The 15,760-nt window shown below is 39.6% G+C and overlaps 1 protein-coding gene across 2 annotated transcripts in view; it reads left to right on the top strand.

Annotated features, from left to right (window-relative positions):
• LONRF2 (LON peptidase N-terminal domain and ring finger 2) overlaps nucleotides 1–15,540 on the top strand; it is a 46,353-nt gene extending 30,813 nt beyond the window's left edge. For both annotated transcript variants that reach the window (XM_086701332.1, XM_086701331.1), the window contains 8 exons: nucleotides 231–432; nucleotides 1,071–1,170; nucleotides 1,448–1,562; nucleotides 4,429–4,550; nucleotides 6,261–6,419; nucleotides 9,622–9,784; nucleotides 12,721–12,870; nucleotides 14,514–15,540. In XM_086701332.1, the coding sequence (XP_086557458.1) occupies nucleotides 231–432; nucleotides 1,071–1,170; nucleotides 1,448–1,562; nucleotides 4,429–4,550; nucleotides 6,261–6,419; nucleotides 9,622–9,784; nucleotides 12,721–12,870; nucleotides 14,514–14,708 (1,206 nt within the window). In that variant the 3' untranslated portion in view covers nucleotides 14,709–15,540. The remainder of the gene's footprint in view (nucleotides 1–230; nucleotides 433–1,070; nucleotides 1,171–1,447; nucleotides 1,563–4,428; nucleotides 4,551–6,260; nucleotides 6,420–9,621; nucleotides 9,785–12,720; nucleotides 12,871–14,513) is intronic.
• Nucleotides 15,541–15,760: the final 220 nt, after the last annotated feature.

Here is a 15,760-nt window from a genome sequence, read left to right as displayed (position 1 = left end):
TTTGAATATATGAAGACTGATATTCAGTTGATCTGTCTCAAGGAGAATTATTCTGTATTTTACTACCGGAAGTGCAAAGCTCATCTTAGAAGTTAATAGATGAAACCAGTCATGAATGAAGAGTACAATCCTGTTTTTTCCAAAGATGTCTAAGAAAGGCTACTGCATGAATACTGTTTTCTCTTATTTTGTGATTTCTTTAATATTTTGGATTCTTTTTTCTTAACCAGAATCCATCTGAGAAATCCGATGTGTTCAGAAATACAAATTCTTCGGTTTTGTATTTTATACTGGGTCTGCACTTTGAGGAGGATAAAGAAGTGTTAGAAAGTATCCTTCCAGGAGCACCCAGCACCAGTTTAAAGAGACAGTTTCCAAATGATATGGAGGATGTGCATGACCTGAATGGTCCTGGGAAAATTCCCAAAAAAGGTCAGTAAACTATTTTATCATGGAGTTGTGTGACTCCAGAGTGATAGAATGTTAGCTAATATTCAATGCATTTTTTTTTATTTTTTTTTTAAATTTTTCTTAATCTTTATTTATTTTTGAGAGAGAGAGAGAGAGAGAGAGCAAGTGGGGGAGGAACAGAGAGAGAGGGAGACACAGAATCCAAAGCAGCCTCCAGGCTCTGAGCTGTTAGCATAGAGCCTGACGCGGGGCTCGAACTCACAAACCGTGAGATCATGACACGAGCCAATGTTGGACACTTAACTGACTGAGCCACCCAGGCACCCCCAATGTTTTCTTTTTTTTTTATTTTTACACAGATAGTTTAAAATTAATAATGAAAGGAATATGTCAGCTTTAAGATTATAGAACAATTTGAACGGTTAATCCCACAAGGATTTCATAGTCAAAACGAGGGAAAATTTAGTTATAACTTTAACTTTTATTCAAGTCCACTGTCCAGATAAATTATTGCTGTATATTGTTAATCAGGTTAGGAACTATTCCTTCCTAGCATGATTTGTTACATTGATGTAACACTTTTAGCCAGAGGAAATACAATTATTGCATGCTGGTATCCATATAAGCAGTGTTAATTTTAGCATTTTAAACTCTTTCAGAGGCAGATTCCTCACCTCAAAGGAATATGACCTCTAATGTAGGAGAAGGTCCAGAGCTCTCCATAGATGTAACGGACTTTGAGTGTGCCCTTTGCATGAGGTAGGATGACGTAGAATCTGTGCAACTCTTTGAAATATCCATCCTTCCTGAATTTGATATCATAAACATAATAGGCTTTTCATTATCAGAGAAATTATATATACCTTAGCAATAAATGATTTATTTTCTAAAATTTGATAAGGAAGCTATAAATGGAAATAGATATAATTGATTTCTACAACAGTAGGGAAATTGTCTTAAGGAATTCTTAGAAAATAGATTATTTGAAAATCTCTTCTGGACAATTTTTGGCTAAAAACTCAGATATATTTTCCAGGTTGCTCTTTGAGCCTGTGACTACGCCATGTGGACATACATTTTGCCTAAAATGCCTTGAGCGCTGCCTTGACCATGCCCCACATTGTCCGTTGTGCAAAGAAAAACTTTCAGAAGTAAGTATTTCTTCTGAAATAAGAAGACTGTTCGGCCCCTCTTCTTACCCCTCAGCAGGTGCTCATTTCTTGGGTTGGCTTTGTTTTGACTACCCATTTATTAAAGAAAGTTGGATTTCTTCCATCAAAGATAGGTCTTTTTTCCTATTGGATTTCTCAAAAGATACACAGAGGAAGTTTAGATACAGAACCCATTAAACTTCAGGGAAATTTTCAGGCATGAGTATCGAAAACAGGTAACATAATTGGAGCTCTTACTATGCGTTAATTATAAATAACTTGAGATAATATTGCTGAGTCCTTACCCTATGTTAATCATAAAGGGTTGAGGTAACATAATGGCATACTTAATATGTGCCAAGGATTCGGTCCTTTACTTCATCTCAAGGTGAAGTCATATTATAGTACTTAGTTTTTCTTAGGATCGAAGACTTGATCATTTTTGATACTGGGAAATACCTTTGGTGCCCTGTCAGTTGCATCTTTTGTCTGAAATCAAAGCCAGTAATACATAAGTTTCCATGAAGGGAAGCTGCTTAGTTATGTCTAACTCAAAAATAAACTGTTTAAATCCATACCATAGGTATGGTAAATACAGTAAACAACACTTAAAAGCTTTTAAAAGCTTTCTGAACAACTTTGCACATCATGACTCTGTCAACTATGTGGGCTCTGGTACTTTTGGTGCCACTAACCTTCCACGAAGCAAGTTATTTAACTTCTGGGAGGGCAGTTACCTGTAAAATGATACTACAAATATTTGCCTTAATTACTTCTAGAGATCAAACTCACTAAATGCATTTTAAATACGATCAAGTGTTTTTTTAAAAAAGCAAATATACAGTACAATTTATTTTTGAATTTGATATGGTACAGGAGATATCATACTTACATGAGTTTTTAAATAATTGTGACTTAGTTTACTGCCAAAACTATAATTGAGACCTTTCTAGAGCATTATCTGTACATAGTTTCTTTTAATTGCATACATCCTGAATCCTTCTAAGTTACTCAGGGAGAGCCTGAATAATCATGAATATCATTCATTGTACCATGCACCATGTGTCCTGATGGTAGATGCTTTTTGAGTCTTTGTAGTAGTTTCCTTCAGCTGTTCCTGTGCAGGTCTACTCCACAGTATTTGCTCTCTCTTCTTGCTAACAGTGGGTAGCATCTGGCCCACTGCCTTGTTGTACCCATGCTTGTCTGGACCGGTGGACCTGGAGGCAGCTTTCTTATTCTCAGAGAGTAAGATGCATGTCTTTATGACCACTGTCTGTAACACAGACCCTTCATTCATGTCTGCGTTCAGTGCTATTTGGTTAGGGGGCTGTGTGATGAACCAGTGCATTGAGGTTGGCACTATAATATAAGCTCCTTAGGGACAGAGATGACTTCTGTCTTGTTTTCACTCTACCTCCAGAGACCAGAACGTGTACTAAAGGTTCAGCAAGTCCATGTTGAATCAATGATTAAATGAGTGAATGAATGAATGGCTAAGTGCAAGTTCTGTGTAGATTGCTGGTGTTCCAGAAATTAGAATATAATAAAACAAACTAAAATAATAATAATTTGATCTTTCTTCAATGCAGAAATACCTTCATGAGGTTAGACTTTTTCACATGCGTTATTATAAACACGAATTGTCAATTATCTGTGTATGTGCCGAAGTCTTGGTTGACATAAAGCCAAGTGAAGCAAATTTTATTGTATTACTCTTCAATAAAATGATACCCTAAAAGAACAGTATAAAATACTGATGTCATTAATAATACTAGTTGTGAATTAAGTGAAACTTGTTTCTGCTAGTTACTCCGTTACTGAGGGTCTCAAACACAGTTGTTGTTTCCCAAAGTTGAACTTCTAGTTCTTAGTGGGTTATAGCAACACATGTAGCTTGCTTCATATACTTTGTTTCATGTAGCTTGCAGCCCAGAAATGCAGCAAGTTAACAAAGAAACAATAGGACATTGAAACCTACCGGCCCTGGGGTCCTAGCTGTGCCACTGTGACTCTACACTAGTCCCTTAACCTTTCTGAGACCCATGTTCTGTATTAGTGCATTGTAGATGGTGCCTGTGGGACAGTGCTGTTTTAAGGCCTAACTTAATTTATATGAAGCATCTTCAGCTGGTACCTGATACGTATTCAAATGTTGTTGAAAAAGAACTGTTATTTGCAAATTCATGTGTCTAAGATAAAAGCAGTGCACGCACAGACACAGAATGATAGATCTTCAGCTACGTGTAACTCTTTCACCCACTGATCCTAGCACATTTTAATTCAATTTCCACCTATTTTCCTTCATATCCAGCTGTAATTCCTTGGTCTGTCAGTTCCTTTCCCAATCCAAATAAAGTCAACTCTGCTTCTTGCACATGTCCATATAAATAACAAAGCAGAGCTAGAGAAAAGCCACAAAATTGGTAAGATTGGTTTCAGTTTAAATTCACAATCTTAAATCTTAGACTGAAAACATTACTACTCATCCTTACTATGCTTCTCTAGTAGCTTCAATTTTCTACTTTCCTGGATGAGTATTTCCTGTTTCTCTTCTTTGGCAACATATCTACTCACTTCCTCTCCCCTCCCTGACATTATGATATGTGATTGAGAATACAGAAGCCAACTCACTAATCCTTCCTCTGGGTGAACACCTTCTCCTGCCCTTTTCTCAGAGGGGAGGAACTGCCCTGCCCCTCTCCATATCCCAGACTGGCTGACCTCCAAGCTCTGTATCCCCATCCTTTTGTCTTCCCAAAGACTGCACCCCTCTACCTTGTTGTCGACCTTTCCTACTGGGAGAAGAGTGCTTTGTCCTTTGGAATTAATTGCCATGTGGTATTAATATTGCCTTTTGTTACAGTTGTTGGCAAGCAGAAATTTTAATATAACTAGTCTGGCCGAAGAATTAATATTTCGATATTTGTCAGATGAACTCTCTGATAGAAAGAGAATTTATGATGAAGAAATGACAGAATTGTCAAAGTAAGTCCTCATGTTGTATATACTTGGTCTTGAGTTCAGATTAAAGAAGGAAATCCTTGTTAACTTAATAGCTTTATCTCAGGTGTTTTTTTTTTCCTCCTTGGCAGAGAAATTAGAAATCCCACAAATAGAAAAAAATTAATTACAGAGACTTATAGAAATTTAATTGGGATTATAAGAACCACTTCAAAGGTGTGGCTTCATGAAAAGTATGTAGTTGCTTTTTGTATCTAAATAAGTGGTACTGAATTTTTCAGAATTGAAAGATACGGTATATAGAAACAGAAGGGAGAGCAGGATTACCACTCAAAATAGGCTTGACAGTTGTTTTTATCTTTTAAAGTGAGCAGAGTTCTGTGTTGTAGCAACTTTTAACTATTGAGGTCTTAAAATTCTGCTACTCTTTTTTATTTAGAACTCACTACTTTTGACTACTATGTAGTTTATGCTTTCATCAGAACTTTTTTCTCTTTTTCTTATTTGTTTTTATTGAGGTGTAATTGGCACATAACATTACATTAATTTCAGGTATGTAACATAATGCTTTGATATTTATGTATATTGCAAAATGATCACCACAGTAAGGCTTAATGTCTATCGCTATACATAGTTAATTTTTTTTCTTGTGGTGAGCACTTTTAAGATCGATTTTCTTAGCAACTTTCAAATATACAATGCAGTATTATTAACTGTAGTCACAATGCTTGGCATTACATCCCCAGGACTTACTTATTATACAACTGGAAACTTGTATCTTTGACCCCTTCACCCATTGCCCACCTCCCCCCCGCCATCCCAGCCTCTGGCAACCACCAATCTTTTGTCTGTATCTATGAACTTGGTGTTGTTTGTTTGTTTGTTTTTAAGATTCCACGTGTATGTGAGGTCTTGTGGTATTCATTTTTCTCTGACTTCTGTTTTTCTGTTTAAAATGTTTACTTATTTATTTTGAAAGAGAGAAAGAGGAAGAGAGAGAACCCCAAGCAGGCTCTTTGCTGTCAGCGTAGAGCCTGACATGGGGCTTGATCTCACAAACGATGAGATCGTGACCTGAGCTGAAATCAAGAGTTGGACACTTATTTCACTTATGATGGTACCCTCAAGGTCATCAGAATTTTTTTATAGGAGTTATAAGCTATATATTTTTTATAGGAGTTATAAGCTATAACTTTTCTAAGAAAACTAATACAATATAGTATGTTCTAGCTCATCAAATTAAGTAAGAAAGGCTTGGCAGGAAGCCTGGTGAGTTGAAAACTTTCTCATGTGGTGGGCTTTCTTTTCCCACTAAAGACTGAGGAAGGGAGTGCCTGGGTGGCTCAGTCAGTTAAGCATCCGACTTCAGTTCAGGTCATGATCTCGTGGTTCATGTGTTTGAGCCCCACTTTGGATTCCGTGCTGACAGCTCAGAGGCTGGAGCTTGCTGCGGATTCTGTGTCTCCCTCTCTGCCCCTCTCCCACTCATGTTCTCATTCTCTCTCTCTTTCTCCCCCTCCCTCCTTCTCTCTCTCTCCTTCCCTCTCTCTCAAAAATAAATAAGCATTAAGAAAATTTTTACAAATATAATAGAGACAGAAGCAGGCTTCAGGGTTTTATTTTGTAAATGAGAGAATTGAGGTTAGCTAGCTTTTGCTATTTTACAGTGACTAATACTCCCTTCTGTTTCTGACAGCTCCCACTTCTAAGTTAACATTTTTTCTCACCCCACAGTCTGACCAGAGATGTCCCCATCTTTGTGTGTGCCATGGCCTTCCCCACCGTCCCATGTCCACTGCATGTGTTTGAGCCCCGCTATCGGCTTATGATAAGAAGATGCATGGAAACCGGCACCAAACGGTTTGGCATGTGTTTATCTGCTGAACACGCAGGGTAAGAATTGCCAACGTCCAGAGGGTCCTGAATAAATGCATAACCTGTTATTTTTCTTGAAGAACAATTTAAGGTGATGTTGAAAAATTCTGGTGGCTTCCATCACATAACAAAGTATAAATCCAAGGCCATCCATGATGTGATCCCAGCTTTCCTTCTAGCCTCATCTCCTACTTCTTTCTTTCAGACATAATATTTGCTAGTCCATTACCCATATTATTTGCTTTTCTGTAAATATACTTCATATCCATACTTCCATGCTTCTGCCTGTAAGTCTTTTGTAGTTCATCATCATACAAACAAATCCAGTCTAACTTTTAAAGATCCAGAAATTTGCTATGTAGGAGCACCTGGGTGGTTTAGTCGGTTGAGTGTCCAACTCTTGATCTCAGCTTAGGTCTTGACCTCAGGGTTGTGAGTTCAAGCCTGCATTGAGCTCTGCATGGGCATGAAGCCTACTTATAGGCAGGTAGTTAGGAGATAGATAGATACATACGTACATACATGCATACTTACATACATATGTACATGGATCTTCCGTGAAACCTCCACCTATACAGCCAGACAAATTTCAGTCTTATAAAAACCCACAGCTCTTAGTTTTGACCTCTCCTCATTTTACATCATTTGTGTAGGGAAGGTGTTCCAAATCGACAGGCAGCTCCTTTCCATGGGCTGCTCTGAGGACTCTGGGAAGGAGACTCCCAACAAATGGGAAGGAATCCCATCTGTTGGCTTCCTTATCCCCTAAGACTTTGTCATTACTGCATGGTCATGATGAGGTCTCTACATGTAAGTTCTAGCTGGTAGAAGAGGCACAGGTGCTCTGAAAGGATTTGAAGAAAAGGGGTACTCATTACTATTGTTCATACCTACTGCAAAGGAGGCTGGGAAATGTAGCCCATCCATGTGCCCAGGGAGAAAAGGAGAGCGGATACATAGGACCATCCACTAGCTTCCATAATATATACCTAGGAACAGATCTTTTTAAAGATATGTGTAGCACCTTTATGGAAAAAATTCTACAGCTTTATTGAAAAATATTCAAGAAGGCCTAAATAAACAGAAGTACCATATCCATGGATGGATGCATAGATTCAATGTCATAGTAGAAATGCCAGTTTTACTCAAATTAGTCTCTAAATCTAAAGTAGTTTCAGTCAACATTCCAAGAGGACTTTTTCATGGACTTGTTCAAGCTGACTTTAGAATTATTATGGAAAATCAAAAGACCAATACCATGATAGTTTTGAGGAAATCAGCTGAGCAAGATGGGAGAACCCTTCCATCTTGTAAATCCTAGTGAGTAGACCATTACAGTATATGGAGATAAGAAACAGATCATTCATATTTGGACCCATATTTAGATATAATTATGTGAGAAAAAGCAAGCCGCTCATTTTTAAAAGGTGCTCAGAAAATTAGTGGGCAGTCCAAATGTGGAAAATAATCTCTTCTCTGCCTTGCACTGTACACACAAAGTAACACATGTTATTTACATTCTCAATGTGAAAAACAACATATAAAAATTTTAAGAGAAAATGTTGGAGACTATGATTAGCAAAAGACCTTTTTTTACACAAGATGCTGAGAGCACATAACATAAAGGAAGAGATTAATAAATTTGAATATGTTAAAATTCATCAAAATCAGCAAAAGCAAAGTGATAAAACATCCAGAAGTTCTGCTTCCACTGAGGATATAGAACACTAAGAAGTGAATTATTCCATATAAAGTATAGGACATGAGTCTCTTGAACCTTGCTCTGGTGAGCAGAAGTTGCTCAGGGGAAGTGAGGAAAGGTAAGTCTATCCAGGGAGAGAGTAAACAAAAGTGTGGCTCATCTGTGGCAGAGCCTAGAAGGAGACCTGCAGGTGTGTAGGAGGAATTCAGCTAGATTTTTGGGACCAACTTCTAATGGCCTCATGTGGACAAGCACGAGAGTCCAGAAAACCCTGGGAGTTTCAGGTGCAAGGGGAGTTTGCATCCACTCACAAATTCTTGTCCACATACAAGACAGGATGGCTCATTGGAGAGACAGGTTCTGCAGCTGAGACGAGCTTTGGAAGAGCTGGTATTGGAAGACATTTGTCTGCTGATAGTTGGGGCAGCAAGTCCTCTCTTGAAAGGGATCTTCAGGGCACCTCCGTCCATGCCACAGCTATGGATAAGATAGCCCTGTTAGATAAGCAAGAAGAGATCGTTTTATTAGAGATTCAAGTAGAGGTGTCCAGCCTTACAGGCATGTGACTTGGGAACCATCACTCATTGTTAGTTTGAAGGCATGTAGTGAAGTTGTTCGTTCACTTTAGAATTGGGTAGCCTTGGGTTCAAATCTCAGGTCTGAATCTTACTGTGGCCTTATAGAAGTTGTTTGATTTTTCTAAGCCTTTTCTAAGCCTTTCTGTTTTTGTGCTTGAATGAGCGCATATTATAAACTGCTCCTAATAGTGCATGACACATAGTAGGCACAATCAGTATCCTCAGGATACAGATGATAGTTCAAAAGGGTGAGAGTGGGTAAGGTCACACAGGAGAGCTTTGGAGCGAAGATGCCATTGTGGTTGACCCTGGTGTTTAAGGGACATGTGGAGGAACCAAGCTGTGAAGGGGTGCACTGGTCGGGGAGGGCAACTGAGAGCAGCAGTGGGTGTTAGGTCAGTGACAGATCAGTAGAGGATATAAGTAACAGATGGGGTCATGCCAGAGTCATTTGTGACTTCCACTGGGGTTGTTTCGGTGAAACGGACGCCTGATGGGGAGGTAGGAGATGGAAGGCAGTGACTGTAGATGACTTCCCATAGTAGTTTGTTGGGGACGATAGAGTTGGCCAGCATCAGTGGAAATGAGAGAGGAGGGAGCAGAATCTGTGAGTAGCGTGGGGGCCCAGGCTTACTTTGTGCTCTCTGTACCCCCTGCTGGTGCCCTGGCCAAGGGGACTGAGGATCCTGTCTCTCCCCACCTCTTAGGTCCTTCCAAAGCACTAGCTTATTTCAACTACTGAGGCACAAGGGCCCTTTTCCCTCCACCTCTCCCTCAGTGGCCTTGCACACCAGTGTGTTTTGCATTTAACAGAAGGAATCATCTGCAGGTATCTCTTAGAGAAAACAAGCTTGCTTGTCCCATGCAGAGACACCATTTGTTTTGTTTGGACCTCCTGCGTTTTTAAAATCACGGTTTTTTCTCCCGCCTGTCCTGTCAGAATTTCAGAGTACGGCTGCATGCTGGAGATTAAGGATGTCAGAACATTTCCTGATGGGAGTTCAGTTGTGGATGCCATTGGAATTAGTCGGTTCAGAGTTCTAAGCCATCGTCACAGAGATGGCTATAACACAGCCGACATTGAATATCTCGAAGATGAAAAGGTGAGGTTTATTTTCCTGGCGTGTGTTTAGAGGGCCATCGAGTCAATACTGTAGACTTGTCCAGGCCATGCAGTCTTGGTTGCAACTCCTCAGCTATGCTCTTATAGCCCAGAAGCAGCCATAGACAATATGTAAATGAGTTGGCATGACTGGTTTCCAATAAAATGCTGCTTACATATGGAGTGAATAGGATTTAATTTGTGAGTAGTAGTCCATCCCTGTTCTAGATACTGGTATTAGTTCAGAATGAGATCTAAAAAGTAGCATTTAAAAATACCTTCTAAAAGCAGTGTGGAAGTTCCTCAGAAAATTAAAAATAGACCTACCCTATGACCCAGCAATAGCACTGCTAGGAATTTACCCAAGGGATACAGGAGTACTGATGCATAGGGGCACCTGTACCCCAATGTTTATAGCAGCACTCTCAACAATAGCCAAATCATGGAAAGAGCCTAAATGTCCATCAACTGATGAACGGATAAAGAAATTGTGGTTTATATACACAATGGAATACTACGTGGCAATGAGAAAGAATGAAATATGGCCTTGTGTAGCAACGTGGATGGAACTGGAGAGTATGATGCTAAGTGAAATAAGCCATACAGAGAAAGACAGATACCATATGGTTTCACTCTTATGTGGATCCTGAGAAACTTAACAGAAACCCATGGGGGAGGGGAAGGAAAAAAAAAAAAAAAGAGGTTAGAGTGGGAGAGAGCCAAAGCATAAGAGACTCTTAAAAACAGAACAAACTGAGGGTTGATGGGGGGTGGGAGGGAGGGGAGGGTGGGTGGTGGGTATTGAGGAAGGCACCTTTTGGGATGAGCACTGGGTGTTGTATGGAAACCAATTTGACAATAAATTTCATATATTGAAAAAAATAAAAATAAAAAAAACTGATGTCTTTATAAAAAAAATAAAAAATAAATAAAAATACCTTCTAAAGCTAAATATAAAAGGTTTGGCTCTCTTACCCCTTAAGAATTATTTATATGCCTAAAAGAAATAACAGAACCCATGTTTTGACAAATTAACAAAATGTTTTGAAGGGATTCTCAAAAGATGTGTACAGAGATGTCTCTAGCAGTCTTACTCATTAATGGCCACAAACAAGAAATAGTGCAGATACTCATCAACAGGGGAATGGATAAACAAATTGTAGTACATTTATACAATGGAATACTACTTGGCAATAAAAAGGAAGGAGCTAATGATACACAAAACCATATGAAAGAATCTCCTAGATCTCTCAACAAACACATCTCTCAACATCCTGCTAAGCCGGGGAAGCCAGATGCACAACCACGTGTGCTGTGTGGCTCCATTTCTATGCTTCCAAGACCAGGCATCACCTGTCTCTGGTTTTGGAGGGCAGAGACAGGCGGGGGTGGGTTTGTAACTGACCAGGGGAGGGTGTAGGGCCATTGTGGGCCATGGAAATGTTCTCTGTCCTGTTTAGGATGGTGATTCCACTGGTGTGTGTGGCTGGCAAAACTCTGAGCCAGCCAGTGAGATCTGTGCATTTTCTGTACGTAAATTATCCTGCAACAAAAACATTACAACTGTTTAGAAGGAGGGAATCCTTGGAATTACTGTATCCCTCTTTTGAATTCTGTCCTTCACATTTAGAACCACACCATGGTTCTCACCGTGGCGAGTGAGAGTCTTTAGCTGTCTGACATCACACTGGAAGTCGCTTTGGGGACAGTGTTGTGCATTTGTGACGCCCATCAGGAGACCCACACCCACACTGCCAGCACTGCCCCCTTTCCAGCTGTTTCTGGTCATCCTAGGCACAGGGCTATACAGCTCAGAGGAGCCAAGGGCAGCAAGTCAACCCCAGCATCTCAGGAGCAGGGAGTGGGTTTAAAGGATGGGACTGAATGTGATTGTTCTCTGCTGCCTGGGTAACAAATCTGATGGAAGAGTTTACTGACTGTTGTGGATGGCAGTTTTTAGTGGTGTTTGTATTTATTTCAAAACAAGAGCTTACCTAACTACAAATAAAATAATTTTTGTGTTTTTTTAAAGAAAACCCTCTACTACATAGGAATATTTGATTTGTATAAATCAAATTGAGAATGGTTGCATGCATTATAATCTAATTCCTCAGTTTACCCTAGTTTTCAGAGATCCTTGAATTTTATAACCAGAAAGGACCTGAATGGTTTATTCCCATTTTGTAGATGAGAAAACTCTACCCTCAGGAGGCTGTGTGACTGGCTCATGAGAATCAGCAGTGAAGCCAGAACAAACCTGGGTCCCTCGGTCCCCAGCCCAAGCTTTTCCCACTCAGGTGTTCCTCAATAGGGGTTGGATATACTTAAAATAGTAACTTGGCTGTGAGATAGGCACCCAGCAGTAAAGCATGATATATCTAAGGTATCAGGGCTTACTGCTGCTTAAGGCTAATACAGTGATACAGGGTAGCTGTCATGTTTTCTGGAATATAGTTTGGTGATATGGAATATAATTTTTTAAATGTCTCACTCTTTGACTTGGCAATTCTGCTTCTAGGAAACTATCCTGAGGGAATGACAGCCCCTTCTATCACCACCACTGACAAAAAACAAACCACTTTTGCATAAATATTTATATTACTGTGTAATATTAAAGTCTATTTTATCTTAATGGTGGAGTAAGTTATAGTATATCTCTACCTGTAGCCATTGAAAATGATTCATAGTAACATGGCATATATGTTTATGTTGTTAAGAGAAAAATCGGGATGTTATGGATAGACAGGATAGGTAGATCTTCACTGTATAAAAAAAGTACAAATTTCTATGTTGAGCACATATCATGTTTATAAAACACTGATGAATTATCTGAATACTAAATGTCCCAGCTCCACTTACCAAATACGGCAGATGATCACTATATTTCGTGTGCTAATAATGAATTGCTAAAATGGTCATTCCTCTTTCCTTGATCAGGTGGAAGGAACAGAGTATGAAGAACTTACCAGTCTTCATGATTCAGTATATCAGCAGTCAGTTTCCTGGTTTACTTCACTTCAGGATCACATGAAAGAACAAATCTTAAGCCATTTTGGGTTGATGCCAGACAGGGAGTCTGAGCCTCAGGTATATTCTCCTTATTTCTTTTAGAATGCTATTATTATTTCCTGCTATATGTTAAGACACATTATTCTGAAGGAAAATTTGCCCGCTGTGCTGTGTACTCCATTGTGATCACTTATGAACGGGTTCATTTGTCAACAGCCCAAAGGATCACCTAATGTAGTAGCATGTGCCTTTTGGAGCAAAACAACCAATGCTTTTTGATTCATAATGTGTGAAGGTCATTTCTTTTCTATCAAAAATCAGTTTATTCTGACTGGCTGTTGGCTTTGGTACTTTTACTTCTCTCACCCACTGTTTAAATCAGCTGTTTCAATCTTATGACTTAGAGAGTAATAATTTGTGTGTATTGGCATGAACAGTCCATATTTTGCACATACTGTTGCCTTGTGCCTAATCAACAGATGTTGAATAAATGCAGAGAAAATCTAACTCCTGTTAAATTAGGAGTCTTCCTTGCCCTCTATATCCAGTCAGGCTTTCTCTGTGTTCCGCCAGCGTGCTTTCAGTGAACTTGGCTCTGCAAGCAGGGCGTGGCTTCGGGCTGTGAAGCGCTTCTAAGTGTACATGAATCCTTTCTTCCTCCTCCGGGTGACAGAGCCAGGCAGGGATGGCTTAGGCCTATGACAGAGTATAAAGTTCCTTCTGTACAAACTCACCTGTCTTGTGGAGAAAGCAGCATCCGGGACCAGCTCTCAGCAGGTTTGGGGAAAGATGAAATGTACTTTGTATTTTTCCCATCCACTGTTACACTCTTTTTCTATCTCTGGCCGACTTCTGTCTTTTACCCCCACCTGAGTTATGTCTTTTCCAAACTCAAGACCAGCCTTTAAGCCAAAAACTGCCTCAGTGTTACTCCTAATCTTCCAATAGAAGCTTCCACATCCTAAGCTAAAGTGACTTCAGAGTCCACCCTCTTTAGTTCCCAGTTGGATTCTGTATTCCTTTAGGGGTAGGATTGGAGGAGAATCCAAGATGGGAAGCCAGGCGGCCTAGATATCTTGGTTCTTAATGCAAGGAATACTGAGAACAACTTTATGACTAGCTTTTGCTTAGATCTCAGTCCAGAAGTGTGTGTTGGGTTATGTGAAATATAAGCTATCAGGTAGCAGAATAATTCTTATCTATTTAATTCATGATGACTCCAATCTATATATAATTGACAATAATTCATATATAGATGTTTTGTATACATGTGCATATTTATCACACAGATATTGTTAAAAGATTTATAATACTCAGACTTGTACACCTACTTTTAGCCTTCCTAATATTGAGCTTTCTATAGTATATTTAAAACTTAAAAAATAATAACACAGAACATTGGAAAGTAGAGGTAAAATTTATGGTCCCCTCTTCTGACTGGTATATACTCATAACAAGAGCTTTGAGAGAACAGAAGCAATTAATTCATGGAATTTCCCTATAAAAGATGCTTCTCTTTGCAGGCTTTACGTTTTGTGAATTCTCCCACATTTAAATTTGTAACAGAAAAGTAAACTTTGTATCTCAAGGGTTGAATGGATGGAAAGTAGATCTAAAATAGAAGGTGGCATTTAATCCTTGCCCACGCCTTGTTGGTGAAACAAAGAGAAGAGACTTGCATTTTAGGTGCTGATTTTCCTTCCCTTTCATGTCCCTTGCAGAGTAACCCTAGTGGTCCTGCGTGGTCCTGGTGGATCCTGGCAGTGCTGCCTCTGGAGCGCAAGGCTCAGCTGGCTATTCTTGGCATGATCTCATTGAAAGAACGTCTGCTCGCCATTCGGCGGATATTAGTCATCATTACGCGTAAGATGAATACTCGGCAGGAGCTGGTTAATAGCAGGGAGAGAAATAATTGATTTTTTTTCTCTCTGTCAAGGTTTCTGGAAGCCCTTGTACTTTTATGAGGAGCGCTAGACGTGGACAAGTAGCATCCCATTCGTCGTGCTTTGTAAAATGCTTGTTGAGGGTTACAAAACGGAACACTTAGCAAACATTGACTCCTGCTCAAAAGTTAAAAGTTGGTGCCTGGCGGAACCTGACTGGGTACCAGGTTAGCCTGAAGTTTGCATGGAGCCCACAGTTGGAAACCAACCTAAGAAAATCTCCTTGAAGCAGATGCTTTAATGTGCAGTTCACTGACAGCAGGGAACACCACAGATGGTTGGCAAGTGGTTTAGGTTTTGCGAGAAAGAAGGACTCCCTCCCTGGTAAAGTATCTCACTACACCAGATGGGAACAGCATGCTTTGGTGGCTAGAGAGTAAGAGGGAAACCACATTTTTATCTGGAAGCAGATTTCTCAGAGCACAGGCTAACTGAAAATGCGCTTCGGCTTTGTGTGTCGCTGTGAAGTTGTGTGCGAAATTGAGGGATCGAACTGTTGTCCAGTACAGGAGCCAAAATTAGTCCTCACCCAAGAAGTAGTAGCTACCAGATAGAACTATGTTGTGTGTCCCGTAGTAGTTCAGATATCATACATTGCATGTTGTAATCAGATGAACATCAGAATACACGAAGGTGTACCTTGGATATAGAAAAATCTGACAACAGTCTACTTGATTTGAGGATATATATTTATATGCACTCAATAAAGAGTGAGCAAAAGTTCACTAAAACTGTATGTGTATTGGAATGTCAAACATGCAACCAAACTAGTACAAAAACCCCCTTGAAAGCATAAGCCTGTCTCATTCATAAGCCTGAACACTAAACATCCACTCATCCATCCACTCATATATGAGGACATTAACGTCTGCTCTGGAATGGGACTCTATCTCTTCCAGGAAAATATATCAGGACAGTGTGCAAGAAGGGGGGGGGTGCATATGGGGTGTAAATATTCAGCAATCTAAAAATTGTTTTCCATCCTCAACCTAAAAATTGTCTCTGTGTCTTTTGAAAAGAAGTTT

Source organism: Puma concolor, chromosome A3, assembly GCF_028749965.1.
Source record: "Puma concolor isolate L17-30 chromosome A3, mPumCon1.1.hap2, whole genome shotgun sequence".
Classification (NCBI taxonomy): Eukaryota; Metazoa; Chordata; class Mammalia; order Carnivora; family Felidae; genus Puma; species Puma concolor.
This window is presented reverse-complemented; position numbering and strand designations above follow the sequence as displayed.